Genomic DNA, 14,369 nt, shown 5'->3' with positions numbered 1-14,369 from the left:
TCCAAAAAGTAATTTGTCAAAACACAGGGTCTAAACAGGTAATGGGAAAAAACATAGGGTCCAAAAAAGTATAAACCCTTAATACATATTGATATATGGGGACCTTTTATGCATGACACTAGAGAAGGATATTGATATTTCTTAACTATTGTAGATGATCACTCTCGTTATACTTGGCTTTTTCGCCATTGGCCATCCCCCATAAGGACCTACTTGCTTCAGCCATTTGCTGAGGCTGTGGTTGCGGCTGGGGCTGAGTCTCAGGCTGAGTCTGCTGTCGCTGTTACTGCAGTAATTCCTCCACTTGCTGTTGAAGTCTGACAATTTCTGCAGTGTTGTCAACCGGTGGCAGCGCACTTTCATTAGTAGTAGCATTGGTTGCACGCCTTCCCCTTCTTCGAACTAGAGGGGCTTCATAAGTCTCAGGAGTGACACTGGAGGCATTGGCATTGGTGCGTGCTGACCTTCTGACCGACATCTTTGATAAAGTTCTAATAGTCGAGGAAACATATAAGAACTTACCCTAACAGGCTCTAAGGAAAAATTTAATCTAAGTAAACATAACTCGGACCTATTAATTATGACTTCTTATGAAAAGAATTATATAAGCATTCTTTATAATTAGGGTGTGTTTCTAAACTTAGAAAAATAAGTCGTCTTTATTATGTTCTAAGTCTGTTTCTATTCATCCTATATGACTCAGGCTCGAAACTCGTCGTTGTTCCAAAGTTAACCATATTGAGGGAGGGCTGAGATCAGTAAAATCGTTCCCACTACTATGGCCCCCTATCTCTCAATATAGAACCCGGTCCATTGATTTGTATCCACCCTCACCGAACTTGGTCATTATTTATTAAATTTATTATTTATTATGATTGTAAAAGAAAATCAAACTCAAACATGTTATTCAAAAATAACAATGATATTAATTTGGAAAAATGTTTTCACTAAGTACAATCATAAATGCAAAGATAATAAATAAAATAAACTAATTTAGAAATATTCTTAACTGAAAACATAAGGGCTAAAACATTAACTAAACACATAATCATAACAATTATAACATAAACACTTACATTGGCGGTTAGATTCGGAGCTTGAGCGTGTGTATCAAGGAGAACTTCATGCAAATGGACCGTTGCTTTGATACCAACTGTAATGACCCAACTACTCTAAAACCTTGGACCATTAGAACTACTAAACATAACTATTACTTTGAAGAACATATACGTAAGAAATAATAATAACTTTATTAAAACTTCAAGATATTTAAGATGAAAGAAAATACTTGAAGAAGAAAATCCATAAACTTTATTGCACAAAATGGGAAATCAACATACAAAATAAATACTATCTAGTTACATATTGTTTCATCATCACCTTAATAATCTTAAAAAGATTAGAAACTCATAACTAGAATATTAAATACAAACAAAAAAATTACAAACATAACTAGGAAAATTTGGAGGAAAACCCCCAAATTATTCCTCTAAAAATACATAGAAAATTAACAAACAAAAAAAGAAGAGAAGAAGATGAAGAGAATAGAGATGTCTTGAAAGTGTAAAAATTGTAGTGTAACCTCCCCTCCCAAAATTAAGCACTAAACTCCCTTATTTATAGCCAAAAAAAGGTATTAAAATAATCAATTTAAATTAATTAAATTGATTAAATTAATTTAATTAATTATAATATGGCAAATAGGGGTAAATTATAAGGTGTAATGATGATGTTTTGAGATAAAATGTGTAGAAAAGTTTGGGTAAAAAATGTTACTTTGGGACATTGTGGGACAAGGGGACAATTTGTGGGCTCAAGGAAGGTGGCTTTGTGGTTGATGGCAGGTGGGCTTGGGAAAGATGGCAGGCCCAAGTGGGCTGGTGGCAGCTGAGGACTTTGGTGGTGCAGCTGGGAAGGGAGTGCCTTTGGCTGGGCTGTAGCAAGGCCTCGGGTGGCAGGGGTTCAGTTGGTGGACTTGGCCAGGCATTGGAGTACAGCTGGCCCGATGGAGTGCCAGGAAGGCTGGCGAGTTGGGCTTCGGGCTTGGGCAGAGGCGGGCTTCGTTGGGCCGAACGAGTGAGGGAACTGCTTCAGCTGGAGTGGCAAACGGGCCAGGCGTTGGGCTAGGGCAGCTGAGTAGGTGATGGGCCGAATGGCTGCTGAAGCTTAGGCCATGGAGGCTCTTTCTTTCTTCTCAAAAATGCTATTTTTCCTTCATTTTTTCTTGCTTTTTCAAGAGAAAAAATACAACATATTTCCTATAAAAAAACATAAATTAAATTAAAACTAAATATTTTTAATAATCAAATATACAACATAAGTTCCATGAAAATATTAATAAAAACTTAATTTATATTTAATATTTAAGTTCAATAATACAACATTTTTTTACCTCAACACTACAACAAAATAGATGTTTTATGACTTTAATTGGGAGACATTGGAAGTCTACAATGTCTCCCACTTAGTGAGACGTTGTTGCTAGGGTCATTGTAGGTATATATCCCACGTCTCCCGTTGGGAGACGTGCCTCACTTCCCACGTCTCCCAATGGGAGAGGTGGAAAGTCAAACGTTGACTTTCCACCTCTCCCATTGGGAGACGTGGGAAGTCACTCACCTCTCCCAATGGGAGACGTGGGAAGTCCCTAGGAGACATCCCACGTCTCCCATTGGGAGAGGTGAGTGACTTCCCACGTCTCCCAATGGGAGACATTGAAAGTCTCCCACCTCTCCTAATGGGAGACATTGAAAGTCTCCCACATTTAAAAAAAATAAATTAAATAAATTTATAATTAATATTATTAATTTAAATTGAATAATTAATATTAATTAATTTAATATTATTAAATTAATTTAATAATTAATTAAATTTAAATAATATTAATTTAAATTTAAATTATTTTAATCTAAATTTAAATTAATTTAATAATCAATTAAATTGGAAGAAAAAAATATATTTGTTAGATATATACAAGAAATACAATATTTGTTAGAAATATTCAAAATGAACAAATATTGCATTGTGTATGAAGAAAGAGTTAAAAAATTAAAAAAAAAAACCTATCAACGAGGTCGGTAACTTTGGATTATCGGCAACATATATGTCGCCCATTCTTGTCGCAACTCATCAATTTGTGCCTCTGTATATGATGTGCTTGTTAGCTGCAAGAAATATAAAGTAAAATATATTAATTAATTATTTGATTACATTTATAGTTTCAAAAATAATTTGTAAATTTTAATTAATAATACCGTTCTCAAGTAATGCCCAGGACTCGCATGCTCAATCAAATCCTTCAACATCCTCATTAAGTAGTATCCACATGCCACATTGTCCGGTTGGTGTGGACACTAATTATTTAAAAATATGAGTAATTTATTATTAAATTGAAACTTTTTAAAAAATGCATACATATTATTCTACTTAATTATTATAAATGTTCAAAAATTTCTGCTAAAGTTACTTACCTGAGGTTGCTTAATGCGTAGAGTATCAGGGATCTCGACATCAGGAAGATTCATAGAGAAAAAAAGATTGAAAGCGCTCACGATCACTGATACAATCTCCTCACGGTTATTTAGCTCTGAATTCACCGGATCACAACAATAAACATGATATGCATATGGTGCCAAAATAAGCAACATCCAATGTTCACTGTATAAGAAAAACAAAAAAATTATAGCTCAAATGTTAAACAAAGAAATTATTGATATGGGTCGGAAAAATGACAAGTTTTTAAACTTACCCATGGTTCCAAGGGACAAGCATAACTTGTTCTTTTGATTTTACGTCATTGCAACGTCTGAACAGATTCTGAACACGATCGTCGAATGAACTCCCTTGAGTGGCGACGATATTAGGATTGACAAATAAAAACTTATTTTGGCGACCTTGTTGTACCACATATCTGTAAATGAACCTAATACAAAAATATGAAAAATTGTTATATGAATGAATAAATCAAATTAGAAAATTAAATGAGCAAACTTATTTGTCAGATATATACCTCATGTAGCTGACGAGTACTGCTTGTCCAATCTTCTCCTTTCGAGCAAACTAAAGTATGTCATCCTTAAATATATAACAGTGAGACATATCCTGATCAAAAACTTCAGACTCTATGCCTAGATTGACACACTCGCCATCATCCCAATGAGATACGATATTCTGTAATCGTTCCAATGGAGTTTGGGCCAATTGTGTTGGAGGAGTTTGTTGTCGTCTTCTTTCTCGAGGTTGTTGTGTTGATGGAGCTCTTGGTCGTTGTGATCTGGTCCTACTTGTAGAGGGAGTCTATATACAATTATATCAACAATTAAAAAAATTACAAACAAATATAGAATTGTAAAGATAATTATGTAAAAACATGGCATCACCTCATGAGTTACATCTTCAGATATAATGACAAAATCCTTAGGCCACGCTATTGGCGTCCCAATGGCCTGAGCAACTATGTACATGTCCAAATCAGGATATGCAAAAGGGAGAGGACAGGTTGGCTTAAGAACACTCGTAATCATAACTTGGAAGTTGTTGCCTGCCTCTCTTTCAATGAGTGTACCTGATGCAACAATGTTTGAAACCGAACCAATTGCTAATTGGCATGCTCGGCCCTGCATAAGAAACATATTATATACAAATAATCATGTTGAAGCAGTAAAGAAATTTATTTGGTTTCAGAATATTCAAGAAAGTTTAATTACCTCTTGCAAAAGCGGTTGTAGTGCAACAATGTGGTGTTCTGCTTGAGGCACTACTGGGTCCGGAGTATAGTAGGACGCCTGCGCTGGTGGCACTGGTGGGTCGGGCACATAGTATGATGATGGCGCTGGTGGGACTCCAACGTTAGATCCTGACCCGCTCTGTTGGGCCAATAATTTTCTCAAGAGCTCATCTTGTTGTTGAAGGCGCTCTTCTAGGCGTTGTGCTTGTTGACGATGCTCTTCTTCTTGTTTTCGAAATCTTTCTTCAAATTCCTTTCTAATGTCGTCATTCGAAGAAGAGGCTTTTGATTTATTTTTCGTTGAGGTAGGTGTTGGAGTATTCCAATATACTGAGCGGGACACACCGTGTCCTCCAGCCCTAACACGTCCTCGAGGCTCAGGAGTGCCCAACGCCCTCGTCAGCACATCATCAGGGCCATCAGGTGCCCATTTACCCTCAGCTTGGAGTTGCCGGTAATGATCCTGTGAAACAATATTCACATAAAGTTATATATATAAGCTAATAATTTGACATATCAACATTATTAAATATGAGCACTTACAATATTTTTTTGAATCTCAGAGGCCTCTCCAATTAGCTCTCCTTTTGCATTCCGACGACCCATGCTCCATAAATCTGCCCTATCAAGTTCAGTCAGACTTTTCCCACTTTGTTCCATTAACATCTCTTCAATACGCACATAGCCTCCTCTAGAGAGGTTGTGATTGTATTTATTCAGTGCTCGATAATTTTGCATCTCCTCTCTCTTTCTTTGCCACTCGGGAGTTAATCTTGAGTTCACAAACGCTAACCATTCATCCGGAGTTATGACATTCTCAAATCCAAATGGCAAAGCTGGCGGGAACTCATTTGGGTATTTTTTCAAAGCGTCGTAAACGTGTACCCTAGTAAGATTAGTCTTCCAATTTCGGAAGTACTTTCCCGCATCCTTCAACATCTGTTGCTTTTGTTTGGGGTCCAAATCATAAGTTTTCTGCAAGTTTGAAAGTAATAAGAAGCATATTATCAAAATAATATATATTTTAAAAACATTAAATGAAATATAATTAATAAAAATATACCTTCATTGTGTCCCATATTTTATTTTTATCCACCACACTAACATCTTTCCAACTGTTAATGTTGATGGACACAGTTGCTCGAACAACTGATCCAAGCTGTGATGAAACATTACTTCTAGATCCACCCACTAGTTGACCATACTCATTGTATTCAACAGGAGTAAGATGTCCTTCACTCCTTTTTTTGGTGTTTCTAGACATCCATGTACGTCCTCTCACAGATTTATTTTCTTGCTCCACTGACTGAGAATTAGGGCGTTGCTCTCCCTCATCAGAACTACCACCAAAAGGATCAGCCTCCATCTGTGAAACATAAATATCATTATCATAACAATTTTGGACACTCATAATCAAAAGATGAAACACATTGTGATAACAACTAAGAATTTCACATATCATAAACATATGAAACCTATTAAATGGTACCTCAAGACCCATTATCATCAACCCACAATCCTTCACCATTTTCACGGAAACAAATACAATCATCATCAACTTCGTCATTATCTTCTATTGCGGTGAATGTGACAAGTTCTTCTCCGAGAGGTATATCATGTAAATCACCATCTTTAATGTTCCATTCTCTTGTTTGCGTTGGAAGAACAATTGACCATTGGTTGTCTGAAGGATCATTCACATAAAATACTTGTTTCGCTTGTGAAGCTAATATAAATCAATCAGATTTGTGCCCAATTCGATTTAGATTAACTAATGTGAAACCAAAATCTTCATATATTATGCCGCTGTCACTTTTCACCCAATCACAAAAGAAAACAGGTACTCGAGTTGTGATATAATCTAACTCCCAAATTTCATTAACTACTCCATAAAAAGTCATATCACATTCAACTGGATTTTTATCTTTTGCACTAGAGACTTGCACAGTTTTAGCAACAAGGCTAACACCACTGTTTTGTGTGTTTCTGTTGTTATCGCGCTCCCTAGTGTTAAATATAGTACCATTAATCATGTATGATGGAAACTTGATGACATTAACTGAAGGTCCTCGAGAAATCCACTTAACAATGTCTGAAACCTTATTTGATGTGTTTTGTAATTCTGACACAACCTATCAAATCAACATACCAAAAACAACAAAAAATGTCACCTTGTAATTAAGTACTAATTAATGACAACTTTCAATAATCAACACAATTTACCTTTTGTTCTATCCAACTACTAAAAGTTCGATAATGTTCGTCTTGTAACCATTTTGAGTTCCTTGACTTGGATGGAAATTTGGTCTTTATCCAATTAAAATGTTCCCTTCAATTATAAATATGTTGTTAAACAATTGAATATACGAAATTATACAACTTAAACTTAATGTATTATATGAGTATAACTCACTCGATATAAGGTTGAATTTCACTTATATTCTGCAACACAAGACGATGCGCTTCATCTAGAAGATCTCGACTTACTGTGCATACAACGCTACCACGACGACTCTGAATCTCAACATTTTCAACATCATTTAACCCAATTTTCTGTACACCAGTCATGTATTCAGAACAAAATTCAACTGCCTCTTCTGCAATATAACATTCGACGATACATCCTTCCGGCCGACTTCTATTCCTAACATACCCCTTAAGAATCTTCATATATCGCTCAAATGGATACATCCATCTTAAATAAACTGGGCCACAATATCTTAGTTCTCTAACCAAGTGAACTGTCAAATGGATCATTATATCAAAAAATGCCGGCGGGAAATATTTCTCCAACTCACACAATACCTCAACAATTTCATCTCTTAACTTAGGTAACTTTAGTGGATCAATCACCTTACAACACAGTGACTTGAAAAACAAGCATAACCTTGTGATTACATCTCGAACTCTCCTAGGCAACACAGATCGAATGGCCACTGGTAGCAAATGTTGCATTAGAATATGACAATCGTGAGATTTCATGCCAGTCAGAATACAACTTTTCATGTCTACCAATGACCTTATATTTGAGGAATATCCGTCTGGAACTTTTATATTAAACAAACATCTGCAAATTTCCATTCTTTCCTCTTTAGTAAGAGTGTAAGCTGCAGGAGGTAAATATGTTCGTCTCTTATCTGGTTTTGGAGTCAATTCATCCCTTATACCCATTGCAACCAAGTCTTGTCTAGCCTTAATTCCATCCTTAGTTTTCCCAGGAATATTCAACAAAGTGCCAATCAAACTATCACATACATTTTTCTCTATGTGCATAACATCTAAATTATGACGTATAAGTAAGAAAGGCCAATATTCAAGTTCAAAGAAAACAGATTTCTTTTTATAACACCCTTTTGGCTCTTCCACAACCTTGGCCTTGCGACTACGTTTCATCTTTGTAGGTGTACGAACTTTGGGCTTCCCTAACTTGAACACAATTTTAGACATCTTCTCAAGTACTTGGATCCCATTCAATGGCTCAGGAGCCTCTTCAAACTCTTGTTTACCATTGAATGCCTTCTTCCAAGTCCGAAGTTTATGCGTATTAGGCAAGAACTTCCTATGTCCCATATAACATATTTTCCGAGAGTGTTTCAAGTATTCAGAACATGTTTTTTCTTGACAAACGGGGCAAGCTTTATATCCTTTCACACTAAACCCAGATAAATTTCCATAAGCAGGAAAGTCATTAATTGTCCACAATAAGACCGCTCTAAGATTAAATTCTTCCTGCCTATATGCATCATAAACCTTAACCCCTTCATCCCACAAAGTTTTCAAGTCATCTATAAGAGGAGCTAGATAGACGTCAATATCATTACCAGGTTGTTTAGGTCCTGATATCAACAAGGTCAAAATTGTAAACTTTCTCTTCATACACAACCATGGGGGTAGATTGTAAATAACAAGCATAACAGGCCAACAACTATACTTACTGCTAAGGGATGCGTGTGGATTAAACCCATCAGTCGAAAGACCTAGACGAATATTACGAGATTCATTTTCAAAAGAAGGCCACTTCAAATCAACTCTCTTCCAAGCAAGGGTGTCAGCTGGATGTCTTAATTTACCATCCTTTATTCTTTCATTAGCATGCCACGACAAACTTTTAGCATGTTCGGCATTTCTAAACAATCGGATGAAACGAGGAATTGGCGGAAGGTACCACAAAACTTTGGCAGGTACTCCTTCCTTGACATCGTCACCATTTCTTTTCATTTGCCATCGTGACTCACCACAAGTAGGACACGATTTCGCGTCTGCAAAACTATTTCGATACAATATGCAATCATTAGGACATGCATGAATTTTTTCGTACTGCATGCCTAATGAGCATAATGTCTTCTTTGCCTCATAAAATGAAATTGGAATTTCATTAACTTCAGGCAATAACTCCTTCAAGAAACCAAATAAATCAGTAATGCTTTTATCACTCCAGCCATGTTTAGCTTTTAGATTGTACAACCTAAGCAGCGCAGATAATTTTGTAAATCTTGTACAACCAGGGTAAATTGGTTTCTCAGCATCATTAAGGAGTGTCTCAAACTTATTTGGGTCTACTCCTGATCCATAATGTGCGTCGTCAATCATTTCATCTAATGGATCCCAGTTCTCCTCCAATATATTCCTCCTCACTCCTTTTGGTCTACTTGGCAGAGTTGGAGCGATCGGAGCTATCTCCCCATGGTAATACCAAATTGTGTAACTCTTGTCGATCCCATTGAAATATAAGTGTTCTTTAATCTTTTTAAGATCCATCTTTTTAACATTTCCACACTTAAGACATGGACAATAAGTAAAATTTGGGTCTTTCACATTTTCTGAACAAAACCTTAAGAACAAATCGACCCCGTTCCTAAATTCCGCAGATAACCTATTCGCTGACATCCATTGTTTATCCATATATTCTCCTATGTCTATGGAAAAGAAAAGAAACAACACTAAATAAGCACGTGATAAAGTTGTATGTCTATATAAAACTAATTTTTTATTATCCTAGATAAAATCGAGCAGCATTTCCCCTATAATAGTGACCTAACCATCTGCATGTGAATATCAAAACAAACAATTCAAACAACATACAATAAGTTTCTTCCTTATAGAATGTCTATATAAAACTAATTGTTTATTATCCTAGATAAAATCGGGCAGCATTTCCCCTATAATAGTGACCTAACCATCTGCATGTGAATAGCAAAACAAACAATTCAAACAACACACAATAAGTTTATTCCTTATAGCTCCGCAGCACACAGTAAAATTTATCAGAACCTACTTCACTAATACACACAAGTTCTCAACCTTCCGTTATCACCGCAGCACACAATTTTAATCTCAGAACCTACTTCACTATGGATGAATATTTAAGATATTCAAACTCCTCTAACATTTGTTTAATAATATTAAAAGTAGAAGTAAGAGAATATATATGTACCTCTTGCAATCTTTAATCCAAAAGCTAGCAAAGTTACTTCACTTAGTAATCAAATTCGCTATTAAATCCACAAACCAATAAAATTAAATTAATAAATAATAAATAAAACATCACTAAATATCTAGCAATATATAACGTATTATTGTAATTTTAGAAACTTAATTACCTCAAATGTGTGATTGATATTGGAATTTTGATGCAAAATACTCTCTAAAATCTCACCACAAAAATCATAACCTATGAAATTAAATTAATTAATATGTTAAACATTACTAAACAAATATCACTAAATATCTAATAATAGTAAATGATATTGGTAAACAAATAAAAAAAATCTCAATGTGCCGCTAATTATAACCTCAACAAAAAATCAATATAAAATTTCATAACCTAAAAACTTAATAATAAACAAAAACATAAAAATTTTAATATATTTCTATTTTATAAATTATTTAAAAAATTTATTTTAACATAACTATATATATAACAAAATAGTTACAATTTAAAAAAAAAATTCAAATATACAAAAATATATCTAAATTTCGAAATAAAAATTGATAAAAATTTAAAAAAATCATGAACATATATACTCTAATGAAATATATACAATGTGATAGGTTAAATTAAAAAAAAAACTATAAAATCATAAATCCCTAAAAACTTCCATTGAAAAACCACAAAAACATACAATGTATATAAAAAAATGCATAAAAATGTAAAACTAACACAAAATCATGTATATTACTCATCCTAATGCAAAACCTATGATTTATTTGCAAAATAATTAACTAAAAATCAAGAAAATAAAAAAAAACTTACCTTAAAACCCTAAAAACGCAGCCCCAAATCGCCCAATTCTTCTCTGGTTTGTGCTCTCGGGTTCGTGTGAGGAAGAAGAAGGCTGATTTGGTAGTGATTTATAAGAGGAGACATCCAACGTCTCCCACTGGGAGACGTGGGACACGTGGCACGTCTCCCAGTGGGAGACGTTGGATGTACCCATAAATCACTACCAGCCTATTTCCAACGTCTTCCACTATTTTTAATGTCTTCCAATTGTAACCATTAATATGCACTTTCAATGTCTTACACCATTAGCCATTTAAAATCCCTTCTAATTTTTAATGTCTTACACCAATGGTGTAAGACATTGTAGGGAGTCATTGAAAGTAGAATTTGTTGTAGTGCAAATTAAACAATAATAATTCAAATATTTAACTACAACATTTTACAATAAAATAACTATAAAAACACACAAAAATATATAAAATCAAAATAAACTCAATAAATTCAAAATTACTTTAAAACTTAATAAATCAATTAAAAACTCAAGAATTAAGCAACAATTATCACATAAAAAGTGGTAAAATAACTCTATTTTGTAGAGTTATCAAAATGGTTCTTCCTTGTCTATTTATAGAGAAGGTTGCAGAATTCATTCTCACATATCTCGGGAATATATTCTGTAAATCAATTAATATAATGCTATTTACTACATTTTTTCCTACATACACGGAAACGTCCCATAAAATGGGGGATCAGATAACAGATTAAATGATATCCCTTAAATATTGGGATTGTACAATAATAAACATATTCACACGTAACTGATTAACTCGGATACGAGATTCATCAAATCTTCGAGATCAGCAGTTGACATTGAACTCGCCGAGACTATCAGTCGATCACGAGCTCGCCGCCTAGCTTTGCCTATGCTCGGAACAAGTAGGTGTTGACGATGTTGTCACATTCGAGCTTACACTCCCTGAGCTCGAGCCATCTCACTTGAAGGCAATCAGAGAGAAATATATACAAGTGTCATACCATGGCCATTACGAGCTCAGAGCATATTCGAGGCTACACATCATCGAGGTCGTTGTTTACTTCAAAGAGGTCTGACTGTAGGATCATATGACGACCGCATATATTTCAAGCTCACACCTGACGAGCCCAATTTTTTAAGTCATAACTTCTTATCTCGAAATCGGAGTGTAACATAAATAACTTGCAAATAAAAAATAATGCAACCATATATAATTTAAAAATTAACTATTAGCATGGAAAAGGTCTAATCTATTTTCGTTTAAATTATATTTTAAAATTTGAAAGGATTTTTTTTCTTTAATTTTTTTCATTTTAAAACATTTAGACACATGCTTATTCATAAACATTACATTAACATTTTTATTGACAAGTTCTACTAACTATAGTATACATATTGTGGCCACTTCTTGACATAGTGTGGTTCCGCCACTTTAAACGATATGATCGGATTAAAACGACGAACAAACTTAGAAGAGAAAACTGAGAAACGACAATAACATGGAAACAGGACAAACGAAAGTATTAGCAAATCTTGTCGTTTGTGTATGTTGAACTGAGAAACGACAGTTAACATAGAAAAACGACAAACAAAAGTGTACTAAATGCTGTCGTTTTTCTATGTTTACTTGCAAGGTTTAGTCGTCCTCGTCGATGAGTTTTCTGAGGCGATCTTTGACGAAATCCCGGCGAGCTTTGAGGCGAGCTTGTTCGGCCTCGACATTGGAGTAGGCAAGGTGAGCTCCCACTCCCATGAACGACACTCCTGCCACGAACAACGCCGCCGTCACTGCTATCTGCCTCCGCGTTTGCGGGTACATCTCTTCTCTTCTCTTCTCTTTCGCCCTTTTTCCTCTGCCAATTGGAGTTTCTTCTTCTACTGTACACATCAAATTTAGTAGCAGCATCAAGTTCGAGTGTTTATAACACACTTTTAATACATAAAGATATGATTTTTACCTTTGACTCGAAGGGTTTGGGTAGATGGATTGAGAGACCCCTTCTTCAACGTTTGCCGAGAGAGAGAGTTTGAGCGTGACTGAGCTAGAGAGTTAGGGCTGCCTACGTCAAATGGGGAAAGAAAGCGAAAACATTTTTTTAGGGAGAAAAGAACAATAATTATGTATAAAACTTAATAAAAAAACTGATTATTTATAGAATATTTGATGAATGTATTTTATTTATTATTTAAAAAATAGTAGAAAACAGGTAAATTATGAAGAATTCACATGGAGGAGTGTAGAAGATCCATGACAGGTACTAACTCTAAAGAAACCATTCATTGAGCAACGATGGAGACTAACTCTAAAGAACTGTTGTAAATTCACAACACAAACTCAAAGAACAATTTAAAACTGTGTAAGGTAAGATTAACAACTGATCAAATGACTGAAACAAAACTTCAAACAGTTTGAGAACTATCAGATGAAAAACAAGAATAAAAATGCAGAAAATTAAGGAACAAACACACCAATTTATCCTGGTTCAGCCCAATGAATTGAACTACTTCTAGCTACTCCCCCGAGTTGTTATTCTCACTAATCAAATGATTACAGTTCATGAACAAGTGTAGTGCACCTCCTAGGATATTACAGAGAAAAACACTCCAAAAACTCAGCTTGAGTTTAGTCCAAGAACGCTGATCTTGGTTTCAGTTTTCATCTCTCTCTCACTTTACAATTCTCTCAGCACTTTCACTCTCTCAATTCAATCTGAATTGTTTTCTTAACTCTATTTACAAGTAAATACAAGTCCTTTATGGGTACAGAATCAAAAAAGAAAAAAGACTAAACTAACCTTGGTGCACTAAGTGTCATAACAGAGATTTTAACTATTTTAACAACTTTAACTATCGAGTTGTTGGGAGCTGATTTCCCAATAATTTACATGGCGGGCTTCTTTAGTTGTGTTGATAAAAAGGAAGATTACCAGTTTTATCTACATTTGAGTCTTGCTTATATATCAATCAATTCATGTTGCATTTTGCCTTCTAATATACTCTATGTCTATTGGCTAAAGTTTTCTTTGTCAATATACATTGGATTTTTCATGTTTTACACGATCTTTCTTTTTTGTATCAGCGCTGGTATACGATTTCAAAAACACTAGCTGAGCAGGCTGCTTGGAAGTTTGCTAAGGAAAATGGGATTTGGTTACCATTCATCCAGGGTTTGTAATTGGTTCTCTCCTACAACCAAGTAATAAAACCAGTGCAAATCTGCTTCTGAATCAAATAAATGGTAAATTTACTGAGTTCTTTACTGTTTCACACATTGTTGTTCAGTTAATGTATGAATGACATTGTCATAAAGTAACTTTATAATTGATTCCACTAACCTGAAGAAAATAAACAGGAGACTGTGTACTAATATTTGAGAACAAACTCAT

The 14,369-nt window shown here is 34.7% G+C and overlaps 2 protein-coding genes across 2 annotated transcripts; both read right to left on the bottom strand.

Annotated features, from left to right (window-relative positions):
- Positions 1–283: 283 nt before the first annotated feature.
- On the bottom strand, positions 284–6,415 carry LOC133830880 (uncharacterized). The gene is made up of 6 exons (XM_062260981.1): positions 6,216–6,415; positions 5,790–6,092; positions 5,270–5,701; positions 4,707–5,189; positions 4,504–4,616; positions 284–491 (listed from the first exon to the last, which is right to left on the bottom strand). Exons 1-6 carry the CDS (start codon positions 6,291–6,293, stop codon positions 284–286), a joined length of 1,617 nt encoding a protein of 538 aa, XP_062116965.1. The 5' UTR covers positions 6,294–6,415.
- Positions 6,416–12,317: 5,902 nt separating this feature from the next.
- LOC133830875 (uncharacterized) lies at positions 12,318–14,369 on the bottom strand. Its single transcript, XM_062260968.1, has 4 exons — positions 14,319–14,369; positions 13,560–13,599; positions 12,942–13,043; positions 12,318–12,861 (listed from the first exon to the last, which is right to left on the bottom strand). Exons 1-4 carry the CDS (start codon positions 14,367–14,369, stop codon positions 12,620–12,622), a joined length of 435 nt encoding a protein of 144 aa, XP_062116952.1. The 3' UTR covers positions 12,318–12,619.

The sequence above is a fragment of the Humulus lupulus genome, chromosome 4 (genome assembly GCF_963169125.1).
Source record: "Humulus lupulus chromosome 4, drHumLupu1.1, whole genome shotgun sequence".
Taxonomy (NCBI): Eukaryota; Viridiplantae; Streptophyta; class Magnoliopsida; order Rosales; family Cannabaceae; genus Humulus; species Humulus lupulus.
Note: the sequence above shows the minus strand (reverse complement) of the source record. Positions and strands in the feature narration are given on the sequence as shown.